Source organism: Ambystoma mexicanum, chromosome 6p (genome assembly GCF_040938575.1).
Source record: "Ambystoma mexicanum isolate Mex_15411 chromosome 6p, UKY_AmexF1_1, whole genome shotgun sequence".
Taxonomy (NCBI): Eukaryota; Metazoa; Chordata; class Amphibia; order Caudata; family Ambystomatidae; genus Ambystoma; species Ambystoma mexicanum.
The window spans coordinates 49,161,703-49,179,750 of NC_090935.1; the positions used below are offsets into that span (position 1 = coordinate 49,161,703).

Consider the following 18,048-nt stretch of genomic DNA (forward strand, 5'->3'; position numbering starts at 1 on the left):
TCATGCCCTGGGAGGAGACATGCAGCAGCGTGCTGCACATGGAGGCCATTAAAGTAGTGGGTGCTGTGGAGGCTGGACACTGACCGAGGCCGGTGAGTGGATGAAGCCCCAATATGAACAACAACCCCCACCCACCCTGCCCTCAACACTGTATTACTACTGGACTGAAATGGCAATTGCACAGTTCCCGTGCCCCAAATCACACCCTGCCAGCACACTCACACACACCTGAATCAACAGCCAAGGCGCTGTTGAGGCCATACACCCAGGCCCCATCACAATGACCCATGCCTGAAATCCACGAGGGGCACTGCACAGCACCCTGTACTGCCAAGCGAACAAGCATGTCCTCCCGACACAGACATAAGGCACCCTGCCACCGCTTACCACATGTGTGCCTGCTGTGCCACCACTTCCACCACAACACGGCAATGCCAGCCCTAACCTGCACCCACACATGCCCACCCTCCCATCCAATGGAAATGGCCTGGTACTTCTACGTCCCTGCCAGACCGACCACAAACCACCAATACACATACAGTGCCTGCAACTGGGTCAGCCATCACCTTCTGCCTTGTACCTTCCAAACCCTCCCCCTCGATACTCCCACCTTCACATCCCAACACCCCACACCCAACAGACCCCCATGCTACCATCCCCAGCAAATGGCAGGGCACCACACCAGTAGTCACAGTACATCTGTGTGGCATGTCCCAACATCCCACAACCTGCAGCTGAGGCTGCACAACACAAGCATGAGCGCACCATGCCATGTGCCAAGGCATGTCCTCTTAAAAGCCTGCACCACAACCAACACATTGGATGTATCAGGGACTTTCGAAACCACACTGGTCCTTAACATCATGCCTTTCTTCCACCCTCAGGCACATCATCTGACAGAGATGGTGTCCAGCCAGGGACCTCAAGAGGCACCAAACGTGGAAGGCGGTTGACTCCATGCACCACCACCACCCAGGAGATGTCTGCACACACTGTGACTGTCACTACTGCCCCTCCAACTCAGGCACCCCCTGCAGTCATCACAACAGCTGCCCCTCCAACCCAGGCAGCCCCTGCAGTCATCACCACAGCTGCCCCTCCAATCCAGGCAACCACTCCAGTCATCACCACAGCTGCCCCTCCAATCCAGACAACCCCTGCAGTCATCACCACAGCTGCCCCTCCAATCCAGGCAACCCCTGCAGTCATCACCACAGCTGCCCCTCCAACCCAGGCAGCCCCTGCAGTCATCACCACAGCTGCCCCTCCAATCCAGGCAACCACTCCAGTCATCACCACAGCTGCCCCTCCAATCCAGACAACCCCTGCAGTCATCACCACAGCTGCCCCTCCAATCCAGGCAACCCCTGCAGTCATCACCACAGCTGCCCCTCCAACCCAGGCAGAACCTTCAGTCATCACCACAGCTGCCCCTCCAATCCAGGCAGCACCTGCAGTCATCACCACAGCTGCCCCTCCAATCCAGGCAACCCCTGCAGTCATCACCATAGCTGCCCCTCCAACCCAGGCACCTCCAGCCATTGAGCAAATGCCTACAAGGGCGACGGCAGGAAGACGGTCACTACCTCTACCCCAGCAGTCTACGATATAGGTGCCTGAGTACAGTGATGCAGAAGCTAATGAAGATGCAGGTGACACCACAGGGACACCACTGACAATGCCACCTATGAGCAGCTGGATTCAGCTCCTCAAAACTGACAAGCCCCCCATGCCAGCCCTTCCCCAATGTCAGGGATATGGATGGCCGTCTGCGTCGCATCGAGGAAAGGCAGGAGGGATTATCGGCCCTGGTGCAGCAGCACCTGGAGGAGTCCCGCCTGATGTGGGGGGAGGCAGCCCTGTGCAGCGAGGAACAGCTCATGCAGGAAAGCATGCAGTTTACTGGGTGCAACACTGCACGTGCCCTCAGACGTGCAATGTGCGCAATTGTACTCATAGCCAGGAGGGTCCATGAGGGCAATTGCATCATGTCGGCTATGGCCGTGTCACTGGTAATGTCCCTGCAGGGGACCCTGGATGGACGGGCCAGTGACCATTCCCACACGCCTTCCACAAGCTCCACGCTCGCTAGTTCTTACCAGAGCATCCCAAGGCAGAGGTCAATGCACCTGTCTGACACAGGGCACAAGTGCAGCTCAGGTGGCAAGCAGCTACGAAAATGGTCAAACAGGTGCCATGGGTGTGTCTTGGATGAGACATTATTGACAGTGTGACACAAGTTGGGGAGGGATAGTTGGGGGGATTTGGGGACGGAGAGTTAGTCCACCTGTACATTTTTCCATTCATGCAAATACACTAGGTGTTGCATTGCAAATCATGACTGGACATTCATTATTTATGTTAGAGAGTGCTTTTTTCGCTGTACGGTGTCAATTGAGGGGTATGGCCTAGGCCATGTGCATGTGCTCTGTGATCAAAGGTAGTGCGTAATCAGTTGATGGCGTACATCACGCCCATCCTTGGCATCCCTGCGAGGGGGCAATAGGATCTCAATCTCACTGTCAGTGCCGTCGTCCACCTCTGCAGGAGGCATGTACATGTCTGGGGGAAGGGGAATGTTGCGTGTGAGCACATGTTATGTAACATGGCACAGGCCAGGACAATCTTGCCCACCTTCACAGGACTGTACATGAGGGCACCCCAAGATCTACTCAGGCAGCAGAACCTTGCTTCCAGCAGTCCAAATGTTTGTTCAATGGTGTACCTTGTCCTGAGGTGTGCACGGTTCTAGGCATGCCCGTGCTCATTTTGTGGTTGCCTGATGGGGATCATGAGCCATGGAATTCAAGTGGTATCCGGAATCACCTGCATGGGAGGGACAAAAGGGGGACACAGTCATTGTGGAGGAGGTGGCATTGCAGCCATGTCTGGATGTTGGTCAGTGTCACATGGGATTGCTGCAAGATGTAGCGAATGGCACAGATGACCCTGGTTTGTTGTGTATTGTAAGGCAGGGGGGTGGTTTGCGCCCACATTCCCCACCCCATATGACTCCCACCTTGCCCATTACCCCTATGGCTACGCATCCATCTACTTTTTTTATTTCGTCTTCCATGTTATTTTGGGAATTTGCATGTTGTACACGGGTCATACCTCCCATTCGTCATTCTGTGTTACACCATTGTTCCAATTCTTGTCACAAGAAAATGGGTATGTGTGCTTGTGACAGGCAGGTCACCTGGCTTCATGCTGTGGGGTATGGTGCTGGTGGGGAGGTAGGTTGCATTTGTCTGACATGGTTGTGACGCAGGCGGTGGGGGGATGTGCACGGTGTGTACATGCTGGGGTAGGTGGCATTGTTGTGATGCATTCTGGTACCTGCAGCCCAGGTCCATGTCCACCCAGTTGCACACCTGTACTGCCTCCTGGCAAACCCTGCACTTGGGTCTGTATCTACAACCCTACAGTCCCCTTACTTGCGCTTATTTCACACTTGCTGTCTGCACTTTAACACTCGCACTTGCCACCTCTTGGCTGCACTACATGTTTTTTTAAACCTTTTACGGCACTCGCCCATCCTCCCTTTCCCCTGGCACTTTACCCCTCCCCTATACCCAGCAAATGCGATGTGCCTTAGCAAGACTCAGGTGGCCCCTTTGTTGTGCCTCACCATACCTCACCATACCTCACCATACCTCACCATACCTCACCATATCACTTATTGCCTTAATTATGTCCTTTTCTAAATATGCCCCCTGTCCCACTCTGGACAGAAATAGCAGACTTCGAGCTAGATTACCCCGCCTTTACGAGCCCATAGGCTATAGTAGCAAGGCCTTTAACACCCAACACAAATCTACCTTACGGTACCCTGAGCCATGTCCCAACCTAACCATACCTTGCAACAACACTATTCAACCTAAACTCATTCCAATACAAATCCAGAATACGCCTAACGTAACCATACTATCTGGAGCCTTGATCAACACCAGGTCTCGAGAGCCCACGCCACTGAAATAGCTGGCACCCTATCCTCTGATAACCTCGACCTCCTGGCAGTTACCGAATCTTGGCTGCAAGAAGCAGCAGGTCCAGCACTCTCACTTGCCATCCCTGAGAACTATCAATTAATTAGAATGGACAGACCTAACAGCAGAGGAGGCGGTCTGGCCATTATAGCAAAAGCTAACCTCGCTTTAAGACTATTACCTCAGCCTCCCCTCAAATCAGGCGAACTGCTCATAGCCACATTGCCTATCTCTAAGTGCCACACCGTAACAATCTACCGAATATATAGGCCACCTGGACCTATTGGGACCTTTTAGGAGGATTTATCTAGTCTCTTAGCCACCAATACAAAAGACTCCTCACAAATCCTATTACTAGGCGATTTTAAGTGAGGATTTAATGGGTATCCAGTTAATATGTCGAATGCATTTTGTAGAATGACAATAATGTCGAAAACATTTGGCCAAATTTTTTTTTTCTCGAATGTGTTATTTTTTACATTTTTTTTGGTTTCGTGTCTAAAAAAAAGGGTTAAAAAAAGGGGGGGTCTGAGGGAGGACCCCCCCCATTTCAAACAGAACATTTAAAAAAAAAAGACATTCAAAATGTTTTTTTCCGACCAAATGTTTTCGACATTATGGCATTCGAAAAAATGTCATTCGAAATACTGTAGATAAACCGATTTAATGACTCCAATGACAAACCAGCCCAATCTAAAGCCACTATGCTAGCTGAACATGGTCTAACCCAAAATGTTTGCACCCCAACACACGACAAAGGAAGGACCCTGGACTGGGTTGCTACCTTGAACTTTGATATGAGCATCACCAAAATTACTCCTCAACAATGGACAGACCGCTACCTTTTCGACTTTGCATTGACTCTGAATACACAAATTACCAAAGAGAAAATTATGGCACCACCCCTACCCACCAGAGCCAAAATAAATATCCCTCCAGACAATCTCCTGCCATTGCTACTCCCGACTATCAATGCTCTTCCCAATAACTTGGATCCTGAGCTCCTGGTAGAAAGTTACAATAATGCTATGAAGAAAGCATTAGATACTACTGCTCCTCTACATTTTCTAAAAAGTAAACAACAAGCACACCTAAACGAATTAAGAATGCAAAAAAGGAAGTTAGAATCTCAATGGCAACACACCCCATCTGAAGAAAATAAACAGAAACCTTCGCTAATAATTACAAAAAAGAAATCCTTCTCACAAAAAGAAATCTCTTTAATGAAAGAATCTGCAATGCAAGTTCCAATACCAAGGAACTATTTGCCATCCTAAGTGAGCTGGAATCCCCCGTACTCCCACCTGACAACATAGCCAAAGACCAACAATGGTGCACCAGCATCCAAAACGCTCTAGCCAAAAAAATAAAAACACTCCAAACCACAATCTCCCTAAACAAAACGAGACACCATTCCTCTCTAGCCCTACGACAACCAACTCACTAGGCCCTGACCTATTTAAACTTGCCAAAATCTCCATTCAGGAAACCGAAAGGATCATCGCATCCCTCAAACTGTCCAACTGTAAGGGGGACAGCTGCCCAGCCCAACTAATTAAGGATGCGGCAAGGGACCTAGTCCCCTTCATAACCAAACTGATTAATGCAACCTTCTCCTCTAACACTATCCCAAGCAACCTAAAAGAGTCTTGGTTTCTACCTCTCCTCAAGAAGCAAACGCTAGACCCTGCCATTCCCACTAACTACAGGCCCATCACCACGGTACCTTTCCTTCTCAAAATAATAAACAGAGTAGCATACCTACAAATCCAGCACTATCTTGAATCTAACCAGCCCCAGGTGTTCGCCAATCAGGATTTAGACCGCAGCACGGCACAGAGACAGCCTTAATTAATCTCAAAGTACAGATTGATGAGCTCAACGACAAGGGAAACACCACCATGCTACTCCTCCTTGACCTGTCGGCGGCCTTTGATCTGGTGGATCACACAGTCCTGTGCGAACACCTGGCATCGGCTGCCCATTTCTCAAGCGAGGCCATAGCCTGGATCCAATCATTTTTGGACAACAGCACAATGAGAGTTTTCTCCACATTGGCATCAGCAGACCCTATCAAAATAGTTTGCGGTGTACCCCAAGGTTCTTGCGTCTCGCCAACTCTGTACAACATCTTTACCAAGCCTCTATTTGACAAATGGGACAGAGTGGGTGCCAACTACACAAATTATGCAGATGACACTCAGATCCTCATTCCCCTTTCGGGCAATTTTGACTCTGATACGGCCTTGGTAAACAAAATATATCTCATCATTCTGGCATGGATGGCCAAGCACGGCCTCTGCCTGCCTGAATGATGATAAAACTGAAATCGTGCTCCTCGGATCCGCGACCAACCTAAAAAAACTTAGTCGCAACTACTCTGCATTCAACATTGATGGCAACATAATTATAGTTACCAAGGTAGTGAAAACACTGGGCTTTTACCTTGACTCTGCCTTGACACTGAAAAAACAGGTGAACTCCCTAGCATTCTACTGCCTACACTTGTAAGCTTATTAGGGAATGCAGAGCCTTCCTCACCAAAGCCAGCTGCATCATCCTTCCCAATGCCCTAATACTTTCCAAACCCGACTATTGCAATGTCTTGTACTTGGGAGCCAAAAAATACATCATTGACAAAATTCAAACATTGCAAAATAACGCCCTTAGAACTGCCCTTGAACTGCCCTTAACCTACCAACCAGAGAACACATCTCTAACATAAGAAGAGAACATAAGCGGCTAAAAATCAGCAACAGAATTTCACTTAAAACAGCCTCACTTACCTTTAAATGTCTTAACAATGCAGCCCCCCCTTACCTGGCAGCAAGAATAGTGAGAAGAACATCGAATCGCCCCACCAGAACTACCAACTCCTACTGCCTACAGATACCCAAATTCAGATTGAAGAAAACAGGCGGCAGCAGTTTCCCAGTTAAGGCAGCCCAGTGTTGCAATGCTCTCCCACTTGACATTAGAACTGACCAATCCTACTATAGCTTCAGACGGAATATTCTCCCATGGCTACATTCCAATGACTCCCACGATAAATAAACAAACAAACAAACATGCATGATCTCAATGTCACATGGCCTAGTAAGATCGTTGCCTTTTGTCCACCCTCTGTTTCCCCTCCCATGCCTCATCGCACCTTGAATCACTTGTGAATGGGCACATTATAAATGCCATATCATATCATATCATGTGTTGTGCATGTCCTGTGGAATAGTTGCGATGGGCTGTGCTCCATTTGCCCATGCACTACATGCCAGACATGCCTTCCCACTCATGCATGCAACATGTGGACATGCTGTTGCATAACGCATGTGCACTTGTCAAACCCCCCCCTCCTTCCGCAGTGCACATGCTATGTGTCAGTACTTTCACTCACGCAATAGCCATGTCCGCTCTCACTGTATCGTGCCAGGTACCCTGGGAGTGGGGAGTTACGCAGCACCATAGTATTGTGCTTAGATCCAGGGATGCGGGCGCTGCAGTGGGTAATGAGGAGGCCTGCATCACACACAACCTGCACATTTAAGGAGTGGTACAGTGGTACAGTTTCCGGTTGTGGAAGGCAGCCTCATTGGCATGTCTGGCCACCAACTCCACGTGCGTGCAGTCCCGCGCAGCTATCATGGTGGGCATGCCTGCAAGGGCATGGAACCCCACTTTAGTCGCATTGACCTGGGCAGGTGTTCTGGGGAGGGCTATGTGGTCGGTCTGACATGTGCCGCAGGAGGGCATCCAGGATCTGAAGGAGCCCCTTGGAAAAACAGGGTTGGGATAATCCATGCAACTCTCCTAAGGTGTGTTGGAAGGTGCCGGTGGGTGGCCATGAAATGCAGCACCGATGCCTCCTTGAGCAAGGGGGGTATGGCGGTCCTGATGTTGATTAAGCTCTGGATGTCATCCTGGATTATATCCACTGTCTAGGTTACGGCCTCCCAGTCCAAACGATACAGGGTGTGCATGAACATATTGAAAGCACAAGCAGAGGCTGTGGGCATGCACACAGTCCCTGAAGATCGCACACTTTGAAGTCTCTCACCACAGATTCAAGTCACAGGCCGAGGCTGCGAGAACACGAGTATTTCAGGCACAGGCCAAGGCTGTTGGTGTGCACATAGTCCCCGAAGAAGGCACACTTTGTAGGCTCTCAGCACGGATTCAAGTCCCTGGCCAAGGCTGTGTGCGCACGCATATTCCAAGCACAGGCCGGAACTGTGGGCATGCACTTAGTCCCAGATGAAAGCACACTTTTTAGGCTCTCACCACAGCTTCAAGGCACAAGCTGAGGCTGTGGGCGCAGTGTTGCCAACTCCTCAGTGGAGAAAGTAGCTATTGGCTCCCCTAGAAGTCGCCAGAAGTAGCTAGATGACGTCACTGCCTAATTTGCATGATTACCTTCACTTTCCCCCTGCAATTTATGGCTTTTACTGTGGCCCCCTCCCCTTTTAACATCTCCCTTTTAAGTTATCAGTGTGTTTTTGCATTACTCCCGTTAGAAAACGGGCGAATGACCACACTTGTTTCAATTGATTTGGAAACTTGCATAAATGAGCAAGTCTCCAAACCAATTAAAAAAAGTAGCTAGATTTCTCGCTAGCCGCTTGTCAATGAGAAAGTCGCTAGGGGGGCGTACTTTCTCACTAAATATAGCGAGAAAGTCGCTAAGTTGGCAACACTGTGTGGGCGTGCACATATTCCAGGCAAAAACTGAGGCTGTGGGCGTGCACATATTCCAGGCCAAAACTGAGGCTGTAGGCGTGCACATATTCCAGGCACAGGCCGAGGCTGTGGGCGTGTACATATTCCCAGCACAAGCTGAGCCTGTGGGCATACACATTTGCAGGCACAGGTTGTGTGCATGCACATATTTCAGTCACAGGCCGAGGCTGTGGGTGTGCATGTATTCCAGGCACAGGCTGTGGTTGTGGGCATGCACAGGCTGAGGCTGAGGGCGTGCACACCTTCCAGGCACAGGCCGAGGCTGTAGGCGTGCACGTATTCAAAGCACATGCTGAGGCTGTGGGCATCCACATAATCCCAGAGCTCTCATGTTTCTCATGGCAATGCGTGAGAAGGACATTCAGTACTCTTCTTGCTTTCAATTTGAGTTTTTTTTTTCCCATTTGAAATTTAGGAAAACCACACGTCCAAGAACCCGAAGGATAGAAAACAGAACTTGGTGACCCTCTCACGCATGGCACGGGAAACTTGGGAGCTCTGTATTCCCTGAAAAAGGCACACTTTTTCAGCTTTGACGTTTCCAAGTAAAGAAAATAATACGTAGCCTCACCCAACACCACATGGCAACTACCAACCGAAAAACACACCTATGCTCAGTGAACGTCTATCCAAACGAAAGCTGCCAACAGCACATCACAGCTCCCATGATCTTTCTCCCGCTCTGTCCTACTAACAAACCCGTCACCCTCCATGCATTACAGATCCGCCAGTGCGCCAAGAGACCACGCAGGTGGCAACAGTGTGTGGTAGAAGAACCTTTAACATAACAAACTTAAGGTTGTATCATTTTAAATGTGTACTGTTTATCTTATCCAAAGACAGATATTACCAAAAGGTGTTCCATAATAACAAACATGTTCAGAGAGCTCATGTTTCCACCCTGCCATGGCTGAGAACCCTGGGACTTGTTGTTTTTTCGCGGTATGTGTGGTCCCCCTGACCCCGAACCATCATGGCGCTGCCTTGTGCAGAGGCACCCTCGTGGGCTGTTAACCACGTCCCAGCTCCCCAACGGTATGGCCTGCCTCCCGCGACCTGCCCGCAGTCCCTATTGGCCAAATCCTCCTTATCCTGGACTCGACCTGGGCAGCCCTCTGCCTGGCAACCCCTGCGGCTAAGAGCCCCGAGGCAAAGGGCAGCTCCTGCATTGGCAGCTCCAAGGTGTGTCTGCAGGTGTCAGCAGGGGAAGCCAGTAGCCTGCCGTCAACCAGCAACGATAAAGAAGGTAGGGGGGCAGGGTGGGGAGTAGAGCAGTCACTCTACTCTGGAAGCCCTGCCACATAACAAACCTACTTAAATTGTGACAGTGCTGTGACTGTAAGTTTATGCCCACTAAAATAGTACTGTGATTGTTAGTGTGTGCCCTCTAGACTAGTACTACAACTGTCGTCTAGGATAGTACTGCGAATGTTAGCACGTGCCACATTTGGATAGAGTTGTGAACATTAGCCTGCACCGGACATACACAGAATTATGAATGTTAGCAAATGCCACACTTAGATAGAATTGTGAATGTTAGCAATTACCAATTATTTAGATAGAACTGTGAACGTAAGCCTGTGCCAGACCTACACAGAATTATGAATGGTAGCAAGTATCACACTTAATTAAAATTGTGAACATTAGAGTGTTCACAAGGAGAGGAATTCACTGACGGGCCCATAGGTCAGTGCTCACCCTCTAGAACTTGTAAAACAAGATAGCTGCATCATGTGAGGAATGTGGTTGCAGGATTCACATACTCCAACACGACTCAATAATGAGGACTCAGTAAGTTAGCAAAAGGAAGTCCTTTTGGGGTGGGGCCAAGTCTGATTTGCATATGGTCTTTCCCTTCTGTAATGGCTTGGCAGGCGAAGAACGGTGGTCTGGAGGGTTGCCCAGAGCATTGCCAGTGGTTACGATTAATTCTAAACCTTCCAGCCATCACCTCTTTGTTTTTGCTATGTCACCCCGAGTGGGACGGGTATGCCCAGACGTGGGTCCCGTGCCTGCTGGGCCTAGAGACCCAAGCTACTCCTCACTGATGAGCCCCAACAAGGGCGAAACATGTTTGGGGATGCTTGTGGTCTCGTGCAGAAGGGATGTGGCCTAGCGGTTCGGGCTGGACTGCCCCTTTTGGGGTGGGGCCAAGTCTGATTTGCATATGGTCTTTCCCTTCTGTAATGGCTTGGCAGGCGAAGAACGGTGGTCTGGAGGGTTGCCCAGAGCATTGCCAGTGGTTACGATTAATTCTAAACCTTCCAGCCATCACCTCTTTGTTTTTGCTATGTCACCCCGAGTGGGACGTGTATGCCCAGACGTGGGTCCCGTGCCTGCTGGGCCTAGAGACCCAAGCTACTCCTCACTGATGAGCCCCAACAAGGGCGAAACATGTTTGGGGATGCTTGTGGTCTCGTGCAGAAGGGATGTCGCCTAGCGGTTCGGGCTGGACTGCCCCTTTTGGGGTGGGGCCAAGTCTGATTTGCATATGGTCTTTCCCTTCTGTAATGGCTTGGCAGGCGAAGAACGGTGGTCTGGAGGGTTGCCCAGAGCATTGCCAGTGGTTACGATTAATTCTAAACCTTCCAGCCATCACCTCTTTGTTTTTGCTATGTCACCCCGAGTGGGACGGGTATGCCCAGACGTGGGTCCCGTGCCTGCTGGGCCTAGAGACCCAAGCTACTCCTCACTGATGAGCCCCAACAAGGGCGAAACATGTTTGGGGATGCTTGTGGTCTGGTGCAGAAGGGATGTGGCCTAGCGGTTCAGGCTGGACTGCCCCTTTTGGGGTGGGGCCAAGTCTGATTTGCATATGGTCTTTCCCTTCTGTAATGGCTTGGCAGGCGAAGAACGGTGGTCTGGAGGGTTGCCCAGAGCATTGCCAGTGGTTACGATTAATTCTAAACCTTCCAGCCATCACCTCTTTGTTTTTGCTATGTCACCCCGAGTGGGACGGGTATGCCCAGACGTGGGTCCCGTGCCTGCTGGGCCTAGAGACCCAAGCTACTCCTCACTGATGAGCCCCAACAAGGGCGAAACATGTTTGGGGATGCTTGTGGTCTCGTGCAGAAGGGATGTGGCCTAGCGGTTCGGGCTGGACTGCCCCTTTTGGGGTGGGGCCAAGTCTGATTTGCATATGGTCTTTCCCTTCTGTAATGGCTTGGCAGGCGAAGAACGGTGGTCTGGAGGGTTGCCCAGAGCATTGCCAGTGGTTACGATTAATTCTAAACCTTCCAGCCATCACCTCTTTGTTTTTGCTATGTCACCCCGAGTGGGACGGGTATGCCCAGACGTGGGTCCCGTGCCTGCTGGGCCTAGAGACCCAAGCTACTCCTCACTGATGAGCCCCAACAAGGGCGAAACATGTTTGGGGATGCTTGTGGTCTCGTGCAGAAGGGATGTGGCCTAGCGGTTCGGGCTGGACTGCCCCTTGTGGGGTGGGGCCAAGTCTGATTTGCATATGGTCTTTCCCTTCTGTAATGGCTTGGCAGGCGAAGAACGGTGGTCTGGAGGGTTGCCCAGAGCATTGCCAGTGGTTACGATTAATTCTAAACCTTCCAGCCATCACCTCTTTGTTTTTGCTATGTCACCCCGAGTGGGACGGGTATGCCCAGACGTGGGTCCCGTGCCTGCTGGGCCTAGAGACCCAAGCTACTCCTCACTGATGAGCCCCAACAAGGGCGAAACATGTTTGGGGATGCTTGTGGTCTCGTGCAGAAGGGATGTGGCCTAGCGGTTCGGGCTGGACTGCCCCTTTTGGGGTGGGGCCAAGTCTGATTTGCATATGGTCTTTCCCTTCTGTAATGGCTTGGCAGGCGAAGAACGGTGGTCTGGAGGGTTGCCCAGAGCATTGCCAGTGGTTACGATTAATTCTAAACCTTCCAGCCATCACCTCTTTGTTTTTGCTATGTCACCCCGAGTGGGACGGGTATGCCCAGACGTGGGTCCCGTGCCTGCTGGGCCTAGAGACCCAAGCTACTCCTCACTGATGAGCCCCAACAAGGGCGAAACATGTTTGGGGATGCTTGTGGTCTCGTGCAGAAGGGATGTGGCCTAGCGGTTCGGGCTGGACTGCCCCTTTTGGGGTGGGGCCAAGTCTGATTTGCATATGGTCTTTCCCTTCTGTAATGGCTTGGCAGGCGAAGAACGGTGGTCTGGAGGGTTGCCCAGAGCATTGCCAGTGGTTACGATTAATTCTAAACCTTCCAGCCATCACCTCTTTGTTTTTGCTATGTCACCCCGAGTGGGACGGGTATGCCCAGACGTGGGTCCCGTGCCTGCTGGGCCTAGAGACCCAAGCTACTCCTCACTGATGAGCCCCAACAAGGGCGAAACATGTTTGGGGATGCTTGTGGTCTCGTGCAGAAGGGATGTGGCCTAGCGGTTCAGGCTGGAATGCCCCTTTTGGGGTGGGGCCAAGTCTGATTTGCATATGGTCTTTCCCTTCTGTAATGGCTTGGCAGGCGAAGAACGGTGGTCTGGAGGGTTGCCCAGAGCATTGCCAGTGGTTACGATTAATTCTAAACCTTCCAGCCATCACCTCTTTGTTTTTGCTATGTCACCCCGAGTGGGACGGGTATGCCCAGACGTGGGTCCCGTGCCTGCTGGGCCTAGAGACCCAAGCTACTCCTCACTGATGAGCCCCAACAAGGGCGAAACATGTTTGGGGATGCTTGTGGTCTCGTGCAGAAGGGATGTGGCCTAGCGGTTCGGGCTGGACTGCCCCTTTTGGGGTGGGGCCAAGTCTGATTTGCATATGGTCTTTCCCTTCTGTAATGGCTTGGCAGGCGAAGAACGGTGGTCTGGAGGGTTGCCCAGAGCATTGCCAGTGGTTACGATTAATTCTAAACCTTCCAGCCATCACCTCTTTGTTTTTGCTATGTCACCCCGAGTGGGACGGGTATGCCCAGACGTGGGTCCCGTGCCTGCTGGGCCTAGAGACCCAAGCTACTCCTCACTGATGAGCCCCAACAAGGGCGAAACATGTTTGGGGATGCTTGTGGTCTCGTGCAGAAGGGATGTGGCCTAGCGGTTCGGGCTGGACTGCCCCTTTTGGGGTGGGGCCAAGTCTGATTTGCATATGGTCTTTCCCTTCTGTAATGGCTTGGCAGGCGAAGAACGGTGGTCTGGAGGGTTGCCCAGAGCATTGCCAGTGGTTACGATTAATTCTAAACCTTCCAGCCATCACCTCTTTGTTTTTGCTATGTCACCCCGAGTGGGACGGGTATGCCCAGACGTGGGTCCCGTGCCTGCTGGGCCTAGAGACCCAAGCTACTCCTCACTGATGAGCCCCAACAAGGGCGAAACATGTTTGGGGATGCTTGTGGTCTCGTGCAGAAGGGATGTGGCCTAGCGGTTCGGGCTGGACTGCCCCTTTTGGGGTGGGGCCAAGTCTGATTTGCATATGGTCTTTCCCTTCTGTAATGGCTTGGCAGGCGAAGAACGGTGGTCTGGAGGGTTGCCCAGAGCATTGCCAGTGGTTACGATTAATTCTAAACCTTCCAGCCATCACCTCTTTGTTTTTGCTATGTCACCCCGAGTGGGACGGGTATGCCCAGACGTGGGTCCCGTGCCTGCTGGGCCTAGAGACCCAAGCTACTCCTCACTGATGAGCCCCAACAAGGGCGAAACATGTTTGGGGATGCTTGTGGTCTCGTGCAGAAGGGATGTGGCCTAGCGGTTCGGGCTGGACTGCCCCTTTTGGGGTGGGGCCAAGTCTGATTTGCATATGGTCTTTCCCTTCTGTAATGGCTTGGCAGGCGAAGAACGGTGGTCTGGAGGGTTGCCCAGAGCATTGCCAGTGGTTACGATTAATTCTAAACCTTCCAGCCATCACCTCTTTGTTTTTGCTATGTCACCCCGAGTGGGACGGGTATGCCCAGACGTGGGTCCCGTGCCTGCTGGGCCTAGAGACCCAAGCTACTCCTCACTGATGAGCCCCAACAAGGGCGAAACATGTTTGGGGATGCTTGTGGTCTCGTGCAGAAGGGATGTGGCCTAGCGGTTCGGGCTGGACTGCCCCTTTTGGGGTGGGGCCAAGTCTGATTTGCATATGGTCTTTCCCTTCTGTAATGGCTTGGCAGGCGAAGAACGGTGGTCTGGAGGGTTGCCCAGAGCATTGCCAGTGGTTACGATTAATTCTAAACCTTCCAGCCATCACCTCTTTGTTTTTGCTATGTCACCCCGAGTGGGACGGGTATGCCCAGACGTGGGTCCCGTGCCTGCTGGGCCTAGAGACCCAAGCTACTCCTCACTGATGAGCCCCAACAAGGGCGAAACATGTTTGGGGATGCTTGTGGTCTCGTGCAGAAGGGATGTGGCCTAGCGGTTCGGGCTGGACTGCCCCTTTTGGGGTGGGGCCAAGTCTGATTTGCATATGGTCTTTCCCTTCTGTAATGGCTTGGCAGGCGAAGAACGGTGGTCTGGAGGGTTGCCCAGAGCATTGCCAGTGGTTACAATTAATTCTAAACCTTCCAGCCATCACCTCTTTGTTTTTGCTATGTCACCCCGAGTGGGACGGGTATGCCCAGACGTGGGTCCCGTGCCTGCTGGGCCTAGAGACCCAAGCTACTCCTCACTGATGAGCCCCAACAAGGGCGAAACATGTTTGGGGATGCTTGTGGTCTCGTGCAGAAGGGATGTGGCCTAGCGGTTCGGGCTGGACTGCCCCTTTTGGGGTGGGGCCAAGTCTGATTTGCATATGGTCTTTCCCTTCTGTAATGGCTTGGCAGGCGAAGAACGGTGGTCTGGAGGGTTGCCCAGAGCATTGCCAGTGGTTACGATTAATTCTAAACCTTCCAGCCATCACCTCTTTGTTTTTGCTATGTCACCCCGAGTGGGACGGGTATGCCCAGACGTGGGTCCCGTGCCTGCTGGGCCTAGAGACCCAAGCTACTCCTCACTGATGAGCCCCAACAAGGGCGAAACATGTTTGGGGATGCTTGTGGTCTCGTGCAGAAGGGATGTGGCCTAGCGGTTCGGGCTGGACTGCCCCTTTTGGGGTGGGGCCAAGTCTGATTTGCATATGGTCTTTCCCTTCTGTAATGGCTTGGCAGGCGAAGAACGGTGGTCTGGAGGGTTGCCCAGAGCATTGCCAGTGGTTACGATTAATTCTAAACCTTCCAGCCATCACCTCTTTGTTTTTGCTATGTTTAATGACAAGTACATCAAACAGAGAAACAAACAGCAATCAGCAGCATTGCAATCACCAGTCTCGCTCCGACTGCATAAAACTCGTCATCATTGACGTCTAACTCTACAAAACTCGTCACACAATATAATTGGTTAGGAAAGGTAACTTAAGTGTAGGTGCTATATCTGTATAAGGTAACAGAGCATGCGGATTGGACAACTCTTGTCGGGTGGGCGTCTACGTCCAACCCTCTACATCACGCATGATAGACGTCACTATAACTACGACGTCCCATTGGTTCTACGATCTATAGGTGTCAGGAATAAGGGCTGGTGCCGCCGGGGAGTAACTAAGTTTGCTTATTGAAGCATTGGTACAGAGAACTACATTTCCCAGCATTCCGGGAGGACCTGTAGTTCAGCGCAAGTTGCCGCGCGTTGCCAGCTGCAAGTAATGAAGGGCAGCATAAAGCCAACACACTCGCAGCCGCAGGTGTGGCTTATTTTGTGTTCCTGGATGGGTGCGGTCGGAGCGAGACGTGAGCGAAGCTTTCCTTACAGCCCGTAAGACTTTGGGGCAATACGAAGCTGGCGGACTGGCTACAGCGTTTTCTTCAGACTCTGAGTGGTCCCGTGGGGCCGCTCAGAGCTCAGATAAGTAATGGGTACATTACTCTGGTAAAATCCTGGAAGCAGGAGGAATGCGTGCGGGCTGGCTGACATTGGTTACGGCATTTTCTTTAGACTCCGAGTGGTCCCGTGGGGCTGCTCGGAATTCAGATAAGTACTGGGCACATTACGAGTTTTACAGCAAAGTGTGTGTTTTCAGTAAATCCTTGTTAAGGACTTCGATGCTTAATACTCGTGTGTTCAAAGGCACACGACAGAATGTGGACCATGTTTTGGGTTGCTAAATCAGCAACATACAGTACAGGACATTCAGGGTTCGGGGCTGTTTAGGCACACCAGTGTTCTGTGTCCCTGTCTTAGCATGTACATTATGGCTATAGGTGTTCAGTGTTGCTTCCGCTTGCCCAACGGGCCATGTGTTATGTATTTCATGTATGGAATCTAATTCCATTGTTGGTGTTCATCTATGCTTGCTATATGTTTATCTTGTTACATGTTCACACGTATTAAGGTGTGTTTATACGACTTTGGAGGTAGACTGGAGGCAAGATTAATAGCGTCTAACCTATGTGTTTAGTTTAGGAAAAGAACTAGATAAGGAGGTTTTTTCCCTGTGCTTCCCCTTTCCTATCCACCTTAGGAGTTTCCTAACCCTCTATCCGGTGTTCCTACATCCCTACCCTATCCACAACCTCTTCCTAACTCCTCTTCCCCCCATTGGCTGCCACGTGGTGTCCTGTGTCTATAATCAGGCGCCTGTGCCAACCACGGGTGGAGGGTCGAATTCATTCGGCTTCTGTGGTTCGGGGGAGAGTGTCGATTCCTCTCCTCCATTATTGTGTGCATACTGACAATAGGACCCTAGATAACTTGGTCCATTGTGATTGGGCGGGTTACACCCCCAGGCATAAATCCCCATTTTAATTAGCAGCATGCAGAGTGGACACCCAGGTGCCTGGTGTCCTAAGTTTCACCCTGCCTCCCTTCCATCAATCAGTATCTTAGGGCTATGTGTCAATTAGTTGGCTGGGTATGGCCTCAGAACTGTAGCCGGTCACATGTCTATTCACCATGAATCTGCTTCAGTTTCCAGCTTTTATTGTATTTAATTCTGCTTCGGCCCTGCCACCTGCCTGGCCCTTTCTTATCTTGACCTTCACGGGTGAGCTGGTATGCTCCGAAGTTTGATTCTTGCGAGTTGATGCTCTCCTCCCTTTCTCTGGGTGACCTTGATTTCCCAGGCATGAGCCGCTCTCTGTTGAGTTTCGATTCCGCTCTTCCTCTCTGTTCTGGCTGGGTTGTGAAACTGGGCCTGTTAATCCTCAGGCATCCTGGGTAACTTTCTGCTTTACAAAATTGAGTCGCACTTGTATAATGTACTTCTTGAGGTAGATATATATCTGGCCCATGCCGCTTCCATTATTTTACTAAGCATAGCAAGTAGTATCGTCTTCTTAGCTTCTTGCGTTCCAAGCCTATTTACACATGTTTGACGTGTTGGTTATTTTCATCCTGTCCTGTAAGACGTTTCCATCATTTCAGCATCGTCTCTCTCCTGTGTCCA

At 51.1% G+C, this 18,048-nt stretch overlaps 1 protein-coding gene across 1 annotated transcript; it reads left to right on the forward strand.

Moving 5' to 3' along the window:
- Positions 1 to 979: 979 nt before the first annotated feature.
- LOC138510655 (cuticle protein 16.5-like) lies at positions 980 to 1,612 on the forward strand. The gene has a single exon (XM_069626440.1). The coding sequence runs from the start codon at positions 980 to 982 to the stop codon at positions 1,610 to 1,612; it is 633 nt and encodes a 210-aa protein (XP_069482541.1).
- The last annotated feature ends 16,436 nt before the right edge of the window (positions 1,613 to 18,048 follow it).

Coding starts and splice junctions, on each gene's coding strand:
- LOC138510655 (XM_069626440.1), top strand. CDS start 980: ATGTCTGCACACACTGTGACTGTCACTACTGCCCCTCCAACTCAGGCA.